General features: G+C 33.0%; 2 protein-coding genes across 3 annotated transcripts; one reads left to right on the top strand and one right to left on the bottom strand.

Moving 5' to 3' along the window:
- Positions 1-1,906: 1,906 nt before the first annotated feature.
- On the bottom strand, positions 1,907-13,714 carry LOC105343202 (TBC1 domain family member 15). 2 transcript variants are annotated; one of them, XM_066070521.1, is made up of 16 exons: positions 13,577-13,714; positions 13,192-13,293; positions 12,633-12,768; positions 12,144-12,351; positions 11,932-12,043; positions 11,814-11,828; positions 8,084-8,275; positions 7,520-7,648; positions 7,256-7,359; positions 7,003-7,097; positions 6,218-6,334; positions 5,758-5,858; positions 3,739-3,838; positions 3,524-3,621; positions 2,977-3,093; positions 1,907-2,743 (listed from the first exon to the last, which is right to left on the bottom strand). In XM_066070521.1, exons 1-16 carry the CDS (start codon positions 13,592-13,594, stop codon positions 2,426-2,428), a joined length of 1,962 nt encoding a protein of 653 aa, XP_065926593.1. In that variant the 5' UTR covers positions 13,595-13,714; the 3' UTR covers positions 1,907-2,425. The 2 variants fall into 2 exon arrangements, with proteins under 2 accessions (XP_065926593.1, XP_011448761.3); XM_011450459.4 differs by lacking the exon at positions 11,814-11,828.
- A 129-nt stretch (positions 13,715-13,843) lies between these two features.
- Positions 13,844-18,382, top strand: LOC105343201 (ras-related protein Rab-21). The gene is made up of 6 exons (XM_011450457.4): positions 13,844-14,130; positions 15,263-15,322; positions 15,633-15,740; positions 16,482-16,600; positions 17,535-17,623; positions 18,116-18,382. The coding sequence occupies exons 1-6, from the start codon at positions 13,999-14,001 to the stop codon at positions 18,232-18,234; spliced, it is 627 nt and encodes a 208-aa protein (XP_011448759.2). The 5' UTR covers positions 13,844-13,998; the 3' UTR covers positions 18,235-18,382.
- The last annotated feature ends 1,336 nt before the right edge of the window (positions 18,383-19,718 follow it).

Here is a 19,718-nt window from a genome sequence, read left to right as displayed (position 1 = left end):
TATCCCAAACTGAAAGTGTCAAAACTGCAACATAAAAATATATGAAATCTCGAAAGGTCGATAACTCAAGAAAGAGAATTTCAGATATCTTTTTTTTTCAATTTATTCAATCATGGTTTTTATCATTATAATGGTATAAATTAATTACATGTATAACTTGCACACCCAATGTATCACAGTTGAAAAAAAAAGAAAACCCAACAAGCTACACGTACTTCACATCAGCAGAATGTTGGCATATTCACATAATGTCAAGCACATCAACATGAAATATAGCTCACATAACAATTTGTGTAGTAATGTGTCTTGCACACATGTACATGTTTTAGAAATTTTATACAGATTTATGTATCTGCACACACATCAACAATGCAAGCTTAGGTACATAATCTTTTGTGTATTTGCACATTTACACACAACTGACAAATCTGAATGCATGTATATATAAACATTAGCACAAAAAGCACTCAAATCGTTCCCTGTTATAGCAGTAAAAATATATTTCAATCCAAAAATGTTTCTAACCTGCATGCACCATCATACAATGTACATTCTGACTGAGGTTTGCACCAAATTCTTATCAAAAAAAAATATTTAAAAAATATTAAATATAAGGTGGGTGTGGAAATTTTTTGTCACTTCTTATGTGTACACAATGTATTTTCAACTATGGTAAATCAAAAAAATCATCACTCTAACACAAAAGCCATTTTTAGACATTTCACGTACCGTAGTTCTTTCATGATTCTACCATGAAAAAAAAAAAATCAAGTTCACAGAATGCGGATGCATACTACATGTAGTATAAATAAATGTACCATGTTTAAAGAAAGTAGAATTATCTAACAATGTATGTGTTTTGCGTCAACTTCTTGTTTGTGAGTTGTGTCATAGATTTTGTTCATCTAGTTTAATCAATGAGTAAAAGAATTCATGTGCTCTGATAATACTGGTTTTCTTCTATCTTCTTCCCATAATTTATTTTTGAAAGAATGAGCAAATATATACCTCTGTTATCCAATACACTAAAGAAAACATTAATCAAAAGCAGAACAAGGAGTGAACTTGAATAGCCAATCTGAAAACATACTACTGAAATGAAAAATATAACTTACGAGGTTCTACCTGAACGCACCAAAAAAATTAATAGATAAAGCCATCAGTACCAATATTAGAATGTTGGTTTAAGAATATATCAAGGAATAAGAGTATCAAGTTTTTATCAATCCTGAAAATGTCAGTAGACAGACATATCAGAAACAAAGCACATTGTCATAGATTAATAAGATAAAATGTGAACAAACCACTGATACAACAAAAGGTAAATGAAATTGTCTGCACTATCAAAGAGAAAGAGCACTACCAACTTTTATTTAAACATACATTTTCCATTGTTTACCAAAAAAAAAAAAAATCAGCATGAAATAAAATTGCATACATTTCACAAGAAAATGGTGTAAATTGACCACAGGTACAGGCGACACATGATAAAAAACAAATCTATACATTATTACACGCAAAAATACAACATTCTGTCCCCCCCAAAACAATATCATTGGTCCAAATACAAGTCCACATACATGTATGCAATCACTCCTTGTAGCCACAGTCAGCAATTGTTCAAGCACGTTCTCGCAAAAATCACTATTCAATTTCAACATGGTTGAACTTACATGTATTAATATCTATTACTAAACTTGGTCAACATATTCACCAATATAAATAGGACCTAACAGAGGAGTCTAACCTAAGTTCAAACAAATATAAAACAATGGAAATAATCAAATTAACATCTCTGTAAACAGTTTTCCTTTTATTTTTACTAAAGGGAGTTAACTCTTTTAATTAGTGGAATTTTTTTTTCATGTTTCTGTGATTTCTGTCTGTCTAATTTAACATATATCAAATTTAATTTACACCCAGAGAGCTTCATAGAAGAATTTTACTCCTTTCCTTACTTGCTGTACATGTACATTATTACCAATCAAGCATCAAACTCCTTCACTCAAGATCAAGTCTTTCAATACAACTGCAATATCATCTACTCTCTATTCCAACTTGCTATCTACTTTCAGATCAAGCTCAAATTAAAATAAAACAACAAAAACTACCAGTAATCAAGATAATGGATTCATTAAATATGGATACGATGGTTCATTTTGTAATGAAACGCACTTTGACTAAAAGAAACTTCCTGTATAACGCCATCCAAAAAAAAAAAAAAATGAAAAATAAAAGGTTTTGCACAAACTTGGTCAAACCACGCCTCCATCTCAAGTCCAATACAATGGAAGATCCACTTAGTAAAGATTTAACACACATTGAAAAATAGAATTTTTTTCCGGTATTCTAAGAGCTGTGTGGTATCTTTACCGAGTTGCATGGCGTCTGTATAATCAAAACCAGCACTCTTGATAAAACGGAATCAGTTGAAGAAGTTGTTGACCCCTACTTCTCCGTTCTCCGCCAGAATTTCTATACTGCTGTCGTCGGGCGTATTGCCGGTGGTTCCCGACCCAGAATTTGGAGTGTGAAGTCCGTTCTCTTTCAGATTTAGATCTAAATGCGGCGACCTCTCTCGGGACGCCACGAAACCAGAATCACTAGGAGAAACCACATCTAGTCCGATTATTTCTGCTACCGGAGCAGGTAATTTTTTACTGTCTTTCAGTTGTATATAAATGCCTTCCGCCTTTTTGAGTGTGTCTTCTAGATGGATCGCACCACTCATATCATTGATGTGCTGGGAAAAAAGAACAAAATTAAAGAATCCAGTGTTATAATTTTTTTTTTTTATTATGCAGACAGGAACAAAAAATTTTGCTGGTCTTTACAATACAAAAATTTGAATATAATCCATGACATACATATAATTTATAGCTCATTAGATAAAGAAACGTTTTTTTTATTCATTAATAAATCTGCACTAAAAATTGCAGAACAAAATCAATCACCATTTTTCAATGAAAATCTTACTTTTAGTATTTCTGTAAAGCCAAATTTGTTTTCCATGAGTGTGGATTTCTCCGTGTCTAGTACAGCTAAACAGATCAACAGGTGGAAATTCTTACACGGCCTGTCCGTCCACAACACCTATAGTTAACACAGAAATCAACATAATGTTATACAGAAGTTGGTCAAATAAATGATTGATTTTATAGCTATACATATACAAATATAGATGTATTGTCATTGGATGAACACATCTTATTAACAACAGAGTCTCAATATACCTGCACACTGGTGATAGAGAGTATTTCTATGATTTTTACTTATAATTTTATGGTTATATTATTATTAGATTAGTATACATGTTGAATGTTATACATGTAAATGTACATGTATAGGCAGTTATTACAAAATTAACTTTGTACTTTTATAGACAGTAAATATGTAATGAGGAACCATGTACATGTATCCCTACTAGCTAGGTTCATGTAATTGAATACCACCATACAATATTATCTATGCCTTTTTTTTCATCATGGATAAAGTATGCATCACAGTATTACTATCCTCTTACCTCCCAAAACCTCATCACATCATTAAAGGAGAATTCTCGCTTGAATAAAATCAACAGCCATCGGAAGCAGAAATAGAAATTTCCAGAATCATGACTCTCTGAAAGGATATTTAACAAACGCTAAGTAAGATATCATATATTGTTTTCATAGTACACTGTCATAAATGCATTTAAATGACGATTTACACTTACTATGAAGTCTTAACAAAACCTACCTAAATAGCTACACAACTCCGGGTCCACAAACTGCATCAGTTTATGGATCTGAGACAACTGGGTTTTCATCCCGGCCTGATCCATTTCAAAGTTATCACACTGCGTAAAAAAAAATAATTTCATCTTGAAACAATGTCATGTTTACAAAAAAAATTGCTTCTACATATGTACATGAGAACTAGAGGTACTGTGAGCAAGCTCACAATTGATACCCCCCGCTAAGATAAAAATCATAATGCGTGTATTTTTCCAATTATAGAAAATATTGGATGAATCTATTTCACCGTCTATTTCTCTAAATAACAACTGCTCTATTTTTTTAAAACTGTTGGTCATAAGAATATTTGTGTGAAGTAAGAACATTCAATGCTTCTCCATAAGAAAGATAATGACCAGACACAAATTTTGCACTTTTTCTGCCAGTGACCTTGACCTTGCCCAAATGACCTTGGGCAAGGTCATGACAAACCCTTTGGTCCTAAGCAATATTTGTGTTAAGTTAGAACATTCAATGCTTCTCCATAAGAAAGATAATGACCGGACATGAATTTTGCACTATTTTTCCCAACGACCTTGACCTTACCCAAATGACCTTGGATCAAGGTCATGACACATCCTAAGGTCATAAGCAATATTTGTGTGAATTATGAACTTCCAATGTTTCTCCATACGAAAGATATGGGCTGGACAAAAATTTGGCACTTTTTCTGCCAGTGACCTTGACCTTGCCCGAGTGACCTTGGGTCAAGATCATGATACACCCTTAGGTCATAGGCAATCTTTGCGTGAAGTAAGAACTTCCAATGTTTCTCCATATGAAAAATATGGACCGGACACGAATTTTTGTATTTTTTCTGCCAGTGACCTTGACCTTGCCCGAATGACCTTGGGTCAAGGTCATGACACACCCTTAGGTGATAAGCAATCGTTGTATGAAGTAAGAACTTCCAATGTTTCTCAATAAGAAAGATATGGGCCGGACACGAATTTTGTATTTTTTCTGCCAGTGACCTTGACCTTGCCCGAATGACCTTGGGTCAAGATCATGACACACCCTTGGGTCATAAGCAATCTTTGTGTGAAGTAAGAACTTCCAATGTTTCTTCATACGAAAGATATGGACTGGACACGAATTTTTGTATTTTTCTGCCAGTGACCTTGACCTTGCCCAAATGACCTTGGACCAAGGTCATGACACACCCTTAGGTCATAAGCAATCTTTGTGTGAAGTAAGAACTTCCAATGTTTCTCCATAAGAAAGATATGTACCGGACACGATTGCACAGACAGACGGACGGACAGACGGACGGACAGACGGACGGACAGACGGACAGGGTGATTCCTATATACCCCCCCAAACTTTGTTTGCGGGGGGTATAACAATACAACATTTTAATTTCAATCATGTCTTATGAAGGCTTTACTGAACAACAAGAAATTGTGCATAATCTTACTGTTACCAATTATTTATATAAAAGTTTTGTCACTTTACAAGAAATTGGAGTGAAAAAACATTTTTACAAAATAAATTTCTTTGCTTTTGCATAGAGAATACTTCACTTATTACAAAAATAATTTCTGTCTTCAAAAATACCACCAGTGCAAGAGAGGCACATTCTCCTTCTCACAGCCTATGGGTAACCTGTAAATGCTAATTACTGTGGTTTCACCAATTTTCGTTGAATACCAAATGTCGTGGATTTCGTTTTTAAGTTGATCCATGAAATTAACTGTTCATTGAAAAATGCAATTTCTATTACCATTTTGTTTTGATGGGGTCATTGGCCATGAATTTACATATCCTTGAAACTGTGATTTTCACTTTATCCACAAAAATCTATACCCTTGAATATATTAATGAAACCACAGTAATTTTTTTCCAGTAGGCTAAACTCTCTACTTGAGGAAAAAAAAGTTCCCATGATGGAACTCCCCTCATTGAAATTTCAGTGTTTGATTAATTAATTCCTCCTGGCCAGTATTTAAAAATCAGCTACTAAACACTACTTTATACTCACAACTCTCTCCATCAGCCCGGCGAAGCACCAGAAGGCGTCCACCTCGTTCTCCATAACCACCAGTACTGGAGACAGCAGGTCACTCATTCCCTGGACGTAACCTACACAGGTACAAAACAAGGCCAAGATTAACTTATGTTTACTTTCAAAAGCACCACTGCATAAGGTTGAGTATTGATTCATTTTGTTGCCATATCACATTGAAAAGGGGAATAACTCAATTTTTACATGCAATTTTTCAAGAAAATTTATGGTAATTCCATTAATTTGTACATCTCAAGTTTTAATATCTTGGTTCATTTTCAACATATAGGGTACATGTCAATATTTTCTCAAGAGAAGTAATCAAAGACATCAAATTTCAGATAAACAGAAATCTTTCTTGCTTAGCAGATGGGGGAAAACAAGCCTATATGAAATCACCAGTAATTTGCAATCCTACATTGAGAACTGGGCTTACCCAAATCAAAGTTATACATGCAGTAGGTCATCAGACAGTCGTTTAACACCTGGAGGTTTGGATTACACTCCCCCTCAAAGAACTTGTGGGTTCTGTCTGTCCGTGTCACATCCTTCTCTACAAATAAAAGGATTTTTTCAAATACATGTATATATATAAAACGTTTATTAAAATAGAAATCTTTGTCTGAGCTACACTGTTGAATCATTAAAAAATGTGACAGCTCAATTTCCAAGAATTTCATTTGACTATATCCTTCATCAATACTGTAAAATCAATGAAAGTTGTCCCCAAATGAATATTATGCTCTCTCTCTCTCATATTTTTTTTTAACTTTAAGTATTTAAAATACCTTTAAAAAGCCTTCCAAACAAATGTGTTTCCTTGTATATTAGCATCATAAGTATATAGAAAAGCATGTACCGATACATATCATATGTAGAGCATCATGTTGTTGTACATATCATATATAGAGCATCATGTTGTTGTACATATCATATATAGAGCATCATGTTGTTGTACATGTCATATGTAGAGCATCATGTTGTTGTACATGTCATATGTAGAGCATCATGTTGTTGTACATATCATATGTAGAGCATCATGTTGTTGTACATATCTTATGTAGAGCATCATGTTGTTGTACATATCATATGTAGAGCATCATGTTGTTGTACATATCTTATGTACAGCATCATGTTGTTACTACAGGTATCAAACCATGAATTCGTGTGATACACAATTCAGGTACAATGGCAGCAATTACAATTCAGACATGGACTAACCAATCAGACATTTTCTTTCTTTCAGCAGAGAAAACCTCCTCTCCTGGGCCTCACTAATGGTCTTCCACTGTAGCTTCATTCTGAAGTAGTCATCCCTAGAAACAGGAAAAAATAAGTTGTATCATGACATGGATGATGACAATCTAGTAATTAAGGTTCAGGTACTTTGAATTTAATTCATATGAAATTTAGTACTGTAGTTGTGCAATCATAATAGAATCAAATAATTGCAAACATTAATCAAATCACGTACACTTTCCGCTTTCTCTCGTCAGTCCTGGTTTTGTAGGTTGACTGCCAATCATGGTATCCAAGGAGAAACTTCCACACCTCTATCCGGATACTGGGCTCAATACCCTATAACAATGTCAGTCCATTATATCAATGATTCAATACCCTTAATGAATGAATTTCAATTAAAAAAAAAAAAAAGAATAAAATATATTGTAATCAACATCTAAACACTAGGAAATTAATGGCAACTTTGGAATTACATTACCATATTGTCAGTACATACCCCTCTGAACATGACGTCTTTGAGGTGTTCCACATTCTTGATCCTCCCGTCAGCGTCCATGTGTTTGGACCACTGCTGGGCCGTCAGGGGGGCACTCCTCTTCACCTCCGGCCGCGAGGGAAGCTTGGTCTGTAAAGGTCAAGGTCACTTTATATTGCAAATAATGGTGCAGTAATTTTATCAAAGCTATGCAAAATAAAAATTATACTATTCATGTAAAACAGTTATGCCATGCACTAAAGCAAATATGGACATTATAAACAATAGAATGTGAAAAATTATGAACATGATGAAGAAAAAGTATCTGATTCCTCTTCAACTTTTACATCCCCTTCTTGAATAATTTCAGAGCAAACAAAACTATTGCAAGCAAAATCAAAATTGTTACAAGATTCCTAAAATTCTTTTCATATTTGTTGAAGATTATCTACATACGCTAACTTGCAAAAAAAAGTTGCCACAGACCAGTTACAACCTGGTTAATCGCAATGTAAAGCTGCAGGGAACAAAAGTCGCTTTTACAGCACAAGACTGGGGTTTTTACAAGTACATTACATCGGTTACCTTGGTGACAAACTCGAACCCAGCCTCCTGTTGGCTGATCTCCATGCCCGGGATTTCCTCGGCCTGCAGGATTTCTGCCACCTCCTTTGGGCGGTGTGTGACCGGCTCCTGGGTGAACATGGTGTCCCTTAGAAAGTTGGTCACCTTGGAGAAGCCGCCCAGGGTGGTGGTGTAGGGGTCCTTGATGAATTTCTAAAATTCAAAAATACTTGATGTGTACATAACCTGAAATGAATGTGTTCTATAACTGTTACAACAGTTAAAAGTAATTTTGCATTATGTTTGTTTCCATGAATTTTTTTTTAAAAGAATCACTTTAAGTCTTTGCTTTCTATCAGCAAAACCCCTTACCCCCCCCCCCCCCCCAACCCCACATAAAAATTTAAATATCATAAAGAAAAAGATGTCAACATCAAAGCCATTGACACTTTCTTGCTTTACTTGTTGTTAGTAGTACTTTGTAAATCTTTAAATGTCATTAATTGGAAGGATAAACACCCTGTATATTTACTGGAACTTGCAAACACAATCTAATCGCAAGCTGTAGAAACAAACTTAGGTAAAACAATACATTTTCCATTATCAACAACATTTATCTTGCATTTTGTAAATGTATGATATCATGGCATGAATGTATTACATTAAATTCACAAGCAACATATTAATCATAATTTCATTGTAAATGTAGCAGTATATCATAATTGGGATTAGATCATACTATTTTAACAATATTACTGCTTTCTAGACGAGACAAGTTTAACTTCTGCAATCCAAATTTTTTTTCCTAATGTGGGCACTTTGTCACATATACAAAAAAAAATATTGAACTTAATTTTCGCATAACTTTGACAAAACACAATATCGATCGTTGCATTTCTCATGTTTCTAATCACATATTCATTATGGCATCTTCTAAGGAACACCCAAAAAACTACTGATTTCACACAGGTTGTTCATATATCAAGCTAAACCTAATGAATTCAGTAAACATACAATATTACATTAAAACATGTTACATTCATAAATGGAAATAAAATATGGTAAATATTACAAAGTATCACATTAATCACTGAAATATCGAGATAAAATTGTTACTAACCCTTTTATGCCTCATCACTTACTTAAACACCATGGGCCGATATATTTAAAACCAGAAAATTTGAAAGATTTTTCCAAACTACTGACGTTTTCTTAACCCAAGTTATCGACTCTGAAGGGTATACAATGGGAGCAGAGGGGTTTTATTTATCAATGTAATTCAAACACAATAGCTCTGACTAAGGACATCATTAATTTGTGAATAAACATATTCCACATGCTCCTTGGGGGAAAAGTATGCTGATGCACTTAAGGTAGCTTATACACTTCAGGATATATTTCCCGGATATACTTCAACAAAGGATATTTTCTACTTTTGTTGTTTTGACGGCTGGGTTGTGACTGGACTGTTGGATACAGCGGTTATATTGTGCTGGGAAAGTTTATTTCAAGACTTAATACAAGTAGTGTGCCATTCACTTTATGGTACAAGTCAATGGGAATTTCAAGCTGCACTTTATAATAAAAATATGATTATACTATAGCAGTTTAATTACTTTGGTGTTACAGTTTTCTTTGTTTGTTTGGATAAATGCTGGTCTGAATTGAATGTGTGAGTAAATCAGTTTTTACAAGATTGGTACAGGAGTCAGTGTAGAAAATTCACCCAAATGTTTGAATTACAGAATCTTTCAGAAAAGCTTTGGACAAGAAATTTATCTTATGAAACTTCCAAATGATTTAAGATTCATATTTTCAAAATTTAGAACCTGTAATCATAAATTACCTATTGAAACTGGAAGATGGAATAACATAGAAAGATGTCATAGAATTATGTAATAAAAACACTTTGGGTGACGAATACCACTATGTTATGGAATGCCAGGCATTTTCTTTATTCCGCAACAAATTAATTGAAGAAAAATATTCAACAAATGTTAATACTTATAAATTTGGGAACCTTATGAATACCAATGACATTGATTCATTAAAAAAATTGTCCATATTTGTTAAAAAAAATATTAGCTCGATTTATTTAACTCTGTACTCTTCCTAACTTGACCCTGCATTTGTACATTTGTAAATATTTTTGTTTTTTGTACCTCATGTACCATTGATATGGTTTGAGAGAAATAAACATTCATAATATTAGTTAGTAGCTGGTAAGAGAGATTTTATTTTGATCTTGTATCCTAAACTCTTGTAGAGTCTGTAAAACAAAATCCTTAATCTAACTTTAGCAATTATTGTAGATTTTAAAAAATCCTACAAGATAAACATCTAGCGGCAAAATTTTAGCGCTACAAGAAAATTTGAGTTGAAAGACCATATAAGTGCCACAATTCTATATAAACAGAAAGAAAAAAAACATGCCTTTTTTTTTTTTTTTAGATAAATGTGTGTACGATTAGTTCTTAATTCATTTTTTTTCCTTACATACCCGATTGAAACCAATGTTTCCGAAAAAAATTTTTATTTCCTTTTAATCACGCTCACCAACCCAGTATTATATACAAGGCAGTGAGTGGGTCTGAGTTTACAGGTATGAATAAATGGAGGAACAATCGACAATCTCTTGCTTTAGCACACTTTAGTTTCTATTTCATACTTGACTTTGATTTAAAAAAAATCATAAATATGATCGATGTTTACCCATCAACATAAAAATTGCTTTTATCAAAAGGGAATTTTAAGAATTCCAGATTTGTTACATGTAACTGCAAATTTTAAATCAAAAGAGAAAAGTTAACCATGTGAATCAATGCAAATCATATCATTTACTCTATTAAGAAATGATTTTTTTTTCTTTGCTTAAATTTTTTTTAAATTTTAATATTTTCTGTATTAAATTGTTCATCAAATCTTTAGGCATTTGTGCAATCAAGTTCCTAATATGATATACATGCAGTCTGATAAAAAAAAAATATGTACACAGTCAAATGTTTTTAAAAACACTGAATTTTTGAATTGTATACATGGTATGTGCAGGGTCAATACTCAATAATGTACAGGTTGGAGACACTTCATGTTAATTGCAATAGCAAAAATTGTTAATATATTAAACTCTGGTTTTCATTACAATGTTTATAAAGCATGCATATACCGGTAAAATCATTGAACAGGTGCTTTGTGTGGTCCATTGCAAGTATCAATACCCAACAGTGTGTACATCTCTCTCTCTCTCTCTCTCTCTCTCTCTCTCTCCCCCCTGTAGTTTTTACCTGTTAGATTTTTATGAATATAATCAAAAGACTAAAAACCATGATGGAAAATTGATATCATTTCATCATTGAATTTGAATACTGCATTTCAATACCAAAGTACTGGTATATTTTATCTCTATACACAAGATACAGACAAACAAAAAGAAATCTCCAATATGCAACAATTTGATAGTGGCACGAAAGCAGTGGATGCTGTCAGTTAAAGGTCTTACCTGTGTCATTGACTAAAAAAACACAAGCATGCACATTACATCATACAGGTGAGAGGTTTCCCCATATTAATAATTTAAATCATGATGCAATACATGTACTCAATCTGTGACAGTGCATTGTTTACATATATAAATAAAACACCACTCTAAAAACTTATATTAAAAAGAATGCAAGCACATAGTGAAATAAAAGAAATGCTCTAATAGTGTGTAGTATGATTATTAAAGAATTGAATACAATGTAATAATGTTCACCCTCTGGTATGCAAACTATGAGTATAAGTGACTATTTGTTAAATAGAAAAAATTAAGAAACACCACTGAAAAATACGAAGAAAAAATCTGATTAAATTGTATATGATGAAATACTTACAGATACAAGGTCGCCCGAAGAATCAGCAAATAAATGGAGCTCATCGAAAGACTTGGACAACATGTCTGGATCGTGTTCTTGGACGATGAATAAACGGTTGTCGTTTGGAGATCTGTAGTAAAAATGGTAGGGGTAATTTATCTTGACGAGCCCTAATACCTATGTGGTATGTGTACTTTTTACACACTCAGTATACTTATGAATACTAGTACCTTTTAATGTGAATGTATTTCCCAAACTGTTGCAGTAAAGCTTTGCTCCCTCCATTATGGAAGTGCAGTGCTGGGAAGGTGGTTCCATCCTTTAGAATAAATATGATGTAAGCCCAGCCATGATTTGGGGCGCTCCGTTTAAAACTCTTCAAATCCAAGATGTCAAAGCAGATATTATATTTCTTCCGTAATTCTGCTTTCATATTTACTGTTAAATAAACAGAAATTCCAAACTGAATGAACATATTGTATAACATTTTGTTATTTCATATCCTGAATATTATGTGGATTAAAACAATATTTAAGACTTCTTCCTCATAGGTCACTTAATTGCCAGTCTTTTTGATTATCTCCATGCATTTTCTCATTTCAATTGAATTCAAAACCTGGATCTCAATACATGAATCAAAGTTTCTAAACCTTTTTATCGTTGCAATGGCAAAATACATTAAATGGAGAACTTAGAAAAATTTAATCATAGAAGCTCACAAGCATCTGAGTCCCTGTCCGGTTTGTAGCCGACCGACAGGGAGGATCCAATAACGGCCCACTCCTGATCAGCATTATTCTGTCCGTCCAACATCAACACTTCTTCAGCCCTCCACTCAATATATATCCCATCAGGCTGTTGACAAATAGATATAGATGAACAAGAAGTTTCTTTCATTCCATAAAAAATAAAATTACAGAAATTGACAAATATGCCTTAAAATCAAAAGAAACTGAATAGTCCATGAAGTCGCATTGCATTTGAAATGAGATATCTACAGAATTCCTCATTTGTGTCTTGCTTTGTTGAAATCATTGGTTTTATCAAGGGGACAAAATTTTCTATAATTGTTTTTAAATGATGTGTGACAGCTGGACCGGATTGATCAGTTAACTTAGTAGAGTACCTGACTAGAGATTCAAGGGGGGGGGGGGGGACTTTGAATCCTAATTTGGTATATCATGATTTCTCCTATCCTGTTACAGATGCCATGTTTTGACCTCCAAAGTAACAATTTCAGAGAGGCATGTGAATGAATTTACTAATTTGATTATATACCTTTTTCATGAGGTAAACTTTGCCTGGAATGTGAGCATCTTTATCTGTAGTATTGGAGTTCACATTCACCTGAATATAAACTCCATCCTTTTCAAATAGCACCTAAAAACAAACGCAAATATTTTCTCATAAAAATCTTGATGACATTTCATACAACCTTTTGTAAAACAATCTCTATGTCTAATATACAAATGTTTCAGTGTTAACAAAACGTATATAATTTAAAAACATGGATAGGAACTTCTGGAAGGTGGTATTTAAATTGTAATGGCCGAACACCATATTTTCATATATTAACAAATTGTTTATTAGGAAACGACACTGGAAGACATGTAAAGTAAGGTCTAATAAAACATCATATAGTTGCGTGGGAAAATTTTCTTACCTGTGATCGCAGTGCCATGTTTTTACAGATTAGTTAAATGTTGTCATTTAGAAATGACGTCAAGTTAACTTGCATGCCCCTTACATCTGCAACAAAATCAATTTTGTTTTAGGAAAATTGACGATTATTTTTCGAAGAATTTCTCACAGAGATAGGATATTTTATTATTTAGAATAATATTATTTTTAGATAGCAAAACTGTATTTCCAAACGATTTTCACATTTGTTTATATTTTTCATTGATGTTGCGGCCTCAAAGCGGAAGAAACCCGTGACCATCTCTTCATGACGTAAACAAAAAGAAACGCCATGTTGTTAAAGTGAAGTGCAGAAGTAACCTACAGATGATGATTACATGTTTAATTTTAGCATCGTAACAGTACATCACAAGATCTTTGAACATATTTTGTCGGAATTAAGCGATGGCGGATTCTGGCGGTCGGAACTTCTCGTTCAAGTGCGTTCTTCTTGGAGAAGGTTGTGTGGGAAAAACTTCACTGGTTCTGCGATATGTCGAAAATAAATTTAACGATAAACATATAACAACATTACAGGTAATTTAATGGAGTTTTAGCCATACATGTTTGTATTACGTCCTCCTGTTGTTAATTGGTAAATGACAGCAGGGAGCACGAGTGGTTTTAAAACACATGTAAAAGGGGTTTAGATAAAGATTCACTTTTATGATAATAATATTTATGATATTGTTTAACATGTATAACACATGAGCTTTTTAACATGAAGCTGTGACACTTAAACAGTGCTCCTAGCCGTCTGTGGTGGTACTGTGCACTAACCACTGCATGAGCTACTGATCGAGACCCATACTGGAGTGCGACCAGTTCTCGCCGAGTACCATTTCTTGCCAGTAAATTGTGACATCATTTTTCGTAATTTTATGTGTTGATAAAATGACCTCACAATGTACTGGCAAGAAATGGTACTTGGCGAAAACTCAGTTCGCACGCCAGTATTGTTACTAAAAGTCAAACACGGCTGCTGACATATACATTTACTGAAATTCACCATTTTAAAACAACTGAAAACACTGTGAAAAAGAACTTCTTTTCAACACAATGACAAAATTCATATTTAATTAAAAAAACCTTATTCCGCCCTCTGAAAATTGATAAGAAAATTCATCCCTGCATTAGATTTTTACAGAAATATACCTTACTCTGAATGTCTCTGTGCTCTTGTTTTGACTGTCAAGGCTAACAATTGTAATGACCTAAAAAATGTACACCGATGGAACACGTGGTTCAGTGGTCATGGGCGTTAGACCAGTAACCGAAAGGTTGATGGTTCAAACCTCATTTTGGTCACTTGATGTGTGAAATGCACTTGGATGGGGCACTTTACCTAGTACATTGTCTCAGTACACCCAGCTGAAATTTGAAATTGGGTAATGACTTATACTGGGTGTTAACCTGGGATGAACTGGTGTCCCACCCAGGGGGAGTCAATGACTCTCATCCACTTACCACCACAGAAACCAGAGATAAGCACTGGCCGTACATGTATGTGCCCAATGGCACGGAGACGGATTTAACTTTGAGAATGTTCATAGAAAGTCTGATGTACATGAAAATTTTAAAACATCCAGAATTGCTTACAAGTTAAATAATTGTAAATTGTGAATTTCAATTTTGAAAATTATGAATATTTATTTTGTATCATTTATAGGCCTCTTTCCTAACCAAGAAACTAAACATTGGAGGAAAAAGAGTCAATTTGTCAATATGGGTAAGAATATTTGAAAGTCTTATGAGTTGCATGCATGCTTGTCAGTGAAAAAGGATTGATTTGTTCCTATTAGTATTAGTACCAGTGTATGACTAATATGATTGAATCTGAACTTTACCTATCATAAAATTTGAGAGTAAAAAAATTGCACGGTAAACTGGAAAACATGGAATAAGACACAATGTTGAAAAACAATTTGCGTAAAGCATTTATTTACATAATATAAAATGAAATTAATGTGTAAAAAGAATATTGTGATGATATTTTGGCTAGTTTCCCATGAGACTGTTTAACTGGTTCCCTTTTGTAGGACACGGCGGGTCAGGAGCGCTTCCATGCCCTGGGTCCCATCTACTACCGCGACAGTAATGGTGCAATACTGGTGTATGACATCACTGACGAAGACTCCTTCCAGAAGGTATGTGTCCAGTATACATATATACTGAAAGTCGTTTAAATTCCACTTTGTTAACATTTCACGATTTCTATTTAAGTACCAATTGCGATGGTTTTAATTTCACGCTGCTTAAAAATCAATTGAATGATCAGAATATAAGCATTGAAACATTTTTGAAAACTAATGATAGTATTCACGATGGGTTTAATTTTGCGGGAAAATGTTAAATCGCAAACATAGTGTAATTAAAACCGTCTTGATCATTTGCCAATCTACAGTATGTATATATTGATATGTTTATGGGCTATTAAAGAAATCAAGTCAATGCAAACATGTAGCTTAGCATGGATGAACTCGCTAAACTTCCCTCTGCTTCATGATTATTGGCATGTCAAATGACAATATTCTGTACAATTCAATTTTTATATTGACCATATTAAGGGCCCTTAAGGGGCAACAGGATGATTTTGCAATAAACACTCATAATGCACAATAAACTCATACACAAGTGGGAAAAAGTTTTATAATTAAAAGGAGACAGACATAAACATTTGCATACATGTTTATTTATAAACTTGATGTGTATATTTATATACAACACCCATATATGTGGAATTTCTATCAAATGGAGAGTCAAGTGTTTCTTGCTGACCACTTTAAACAAAGTTCAATTTATCTCATAATTATGACAGTACAAAAGCAAAAGAAAACATCTCAAAAGTCTATTTGATTTATTTCAATTTCAAATAATTTCTTTTACAGGTGAAAAACTGGGTGAAGGAGCTGAGGAAGATGTTGGGCAATGACATCTGTCTGTGTATAGCGGGAAACAAGATAGACTTAGAAAAGGAACGCCATGTTTCCGTGGCAGACGCAGAAGCGTATGTAATCAGTTTTTCTCTTGTTTTCAGAAATTGATATAAATCCTCTTCTGTGGTGGTGTAGTGTGTAAACAACCTTAGTTATTTTGCAATCATTTCCATATTTTGTAATGGTTACAGGATATTCCCTGAGTCAGGGCTCTCTGATACTCTTCTTTCCTCTCCTCCTTTTGACAGGTTTAGTTAGATTAAATTGTGTTGGAAGTGAACAGTATTAGATGCATGACTGTAGATTGGGCACTAGTTAGATGTAATTTGTAATGGTAGATTGGTAGTGCTAAAATCAGTCTTAACTTTTTCTAGATATTAAAATCTGTTGAGAGTTTTTTTAGGAGAAGAGTAGATCAGGTACCCTTGACTTGAGGAGATTATAGTGCATGTACTATGATGAAGTTGTCAGGAATTGAAAAGAAATAAAGAGGCTTTCTGTATTGTGCTAGTTAAGATTTGGACCATAAGCTCTCATGTTCATTTTAGTCCAAATGTGGATAATTTTGTGCATATGAAAGTATTGATGAGAATTCAGTTTGATCTGGATATTATACGAGAATTCATTTTTTGGAGGATATCAATTTCTTGGTACGTGCTAGATTTCTATCCTGTTTGTTTGACAGAAAGTAGAATTGAGAGCATCTACCACATATATATCTGAAAAATCATTGCACAAGTTTCTAAGTTCTATTAATGTATTTTCCAGAAGCATCTTGCAAGCTTAGTTCATTCCCTTAGAAAATTATGAAAAAAATTAAATGATACAGATATTCTTAAAACATGGAATGTAATGTTTGAAGTGAAATGAAAAATTCACATCTGTATTTTAACAAGTTAAAACTTGTGATTTGAAGATGAATGATGTTGAATCATTTTTAACCAGTTTTTATAAGAAATTTTGTTGTTTAATCGTAAATTCTGACACATTTATTTGATTTTGTAGTTATGCTGCATCTGTGGGGGCTAAACATTTTCACACATCTGCAAAACTGAACAAAGGTATAGAAGAAATGTTCCTAGATTTAAGTAAAGGTGAGTCACAAATGTTGATGTCAAATTAACTGTTCACTGTAACATTCATTAGTCATAATATATCTAAACTGTGAATGTAAAAAGAAGATATAAAATGGTAGAGTTTAGGGTTTATTTTTGGGTTTGTTTATTCCTTCTCCTAGAACTTTATCAAAGTCTAAAATAATCTATTCATTATCTGGGGTATCATTGCATCCTTAAAAGCCTTAATTCTTATGAATTGTTGTATGAACTATTTAAAAATGAATAAACTGCATGTATTAATTGTTTGAAAATGAAGTTAAACCTGTTAGTTTTTTTCAAAGTCTATGATAGAAGTGTACATGTATTTCATTGTTTCTTTCAACATTCATTGCACTTCAAATAAATTGTGGATATTCATTTACAAGTATAAATTGAACATATTGAATTATGAATATTCAAATTCTGTATATTTGTTATCTTTTATTGCAGTTTGTTGCATATTTACTGTTTAGATTTTGTTTTTTACAGGTATGATAGAGAAAGCAGGACAGGATAACAACCGGAATCAAAAAGACAGTACGAACCGTAAAAGTGTTGTTGTCGTCGACGACGATACTCCAGCACAACAAAAGTCGGGTTGTTGTTGACACTGTTGCCATAGTGATGCCAGTTTTTTTTCTCCCAAAAGAAAGAACAAGCAAGCTTCTTCAAATCTTGATGGAAGGTTCAAATAGGTTATTTTAGTGTTTAAATTAAGTTTCAGGAAGTGCATTAATATTTAAGCTATGAGTCGCATCATGGCTGCAATTATGTTTTGGGGTTTGATATTGTAAGGTTCCTCGGAATTCCCAAATATTTGTGTGTATGTTTTTTTTTTTAAGTATCACATTTGAAATGTGATGTTGGCATTATTGCATGATGAAATGAAATGCATAATACATGTTCATGTAAAAGTAGAACATGTCATTTGGAAATGCGTTTTATGAAGGACTTTAGGTTCTCTATTCATCCAGAGAATTTACAGTACACATGTAATTGCACATGTAAAAAGTTTTACTGGGAATTTATGATGTTAAACACCTCTCTTAGTAGTGCTGGATCCCATTGATCATTCTTTTGCAAATCTGATAAAAAGCTTGATTTTTTTTATTTCAGTTAATTTACATTTACATGTACGTACAATAATGTTTTGCATTGATTTATAACAGAAGTTTGCCTGTTTCAAAGAAAAATTGAAATAATAGACATATACTGTTATTTTTTTCATTGATATCTAGTCTTTGTTAATTGCAACCCTTTTGAGGTAGGCATTCTGCAGCTCTTTTTTTTCAAAATGTACAAGATTTTTAGTTCTTTTTTTCAAACATTTTCCAAAGCATTGAGTGTATGAAAGCATTTTTAATAGGAAAAATCCAGAAGAATTGAGGAGGTTGCTCTTAAATGTTTTAAGTGGGATATTTATCCCCTTTTTACATGTGTAATTTATTGGAATGTACATGTTTTACATGTACATGTATATGAATTTATATTTAATAATGTAAAGTATAAGAATAGTTATAAACAATGATATTAATTGAGAGATCCTAATTATGTAGAATATATAAGTTTACTTTCAGCAGCTTTTAAAGTGTTGTATTTAAATAATTTGGATGCAGTCGAACACATGATTTGTTAAGATAGCTGAATGCATTCCTTAAATTGTTTAGTGTTTGATATACTGTTATCTTTTGATTTCATTTTTATTGCAAAAGGGGCTCTTGTTTTCAATTGAAAAAAAACCCCACTGGATTTCATAACTTTAATTGTGTTTTCCTTATGTCAATTCAATGTTTAATGCTCTAAAGCATACATGTTGAAGTATTCTTTTCAGGTCTTTTATCCAAAGATAATTTCTGATCAGATCGAATTCAAATCATGTAGAATTCTTGTTCAGTTAAGCTTTAAATTTTGACAGATTTTTATAACAGGAAGTCTTTGCTTTGAATGAAAATAATTTGTAGTAATTGTTCAGAAGAGGAAATGAAGTTTTTTCATCATTCATTTATATGTATGTTGCATGCATGTAAAATATACATGAATGCTTGCATGCCGTTTCTTGATACCATTTTCATGGCTCTTTTTTCCTGTGGAT

Source organism: Magallana gigas, chromosome 9 (genome assembly GCF_963853765.1).
Source record: "Magallana gigas chromosome 9, xbMagGiga1.1, whole genome shotgun sequence".
Classification (NCBI taxonomy): domain Eukaryota; kingdom Metazoa; phylum Mollusca; class Bivalvia; order Ostreida; family Ostreidae; genus Magallana; species Magallana gigas.
The sequence above is the reverse complement of the archived record's forward strand: the minus strand, read 5'-3'. Positions and strand labels throughout refer to the sequence as shown.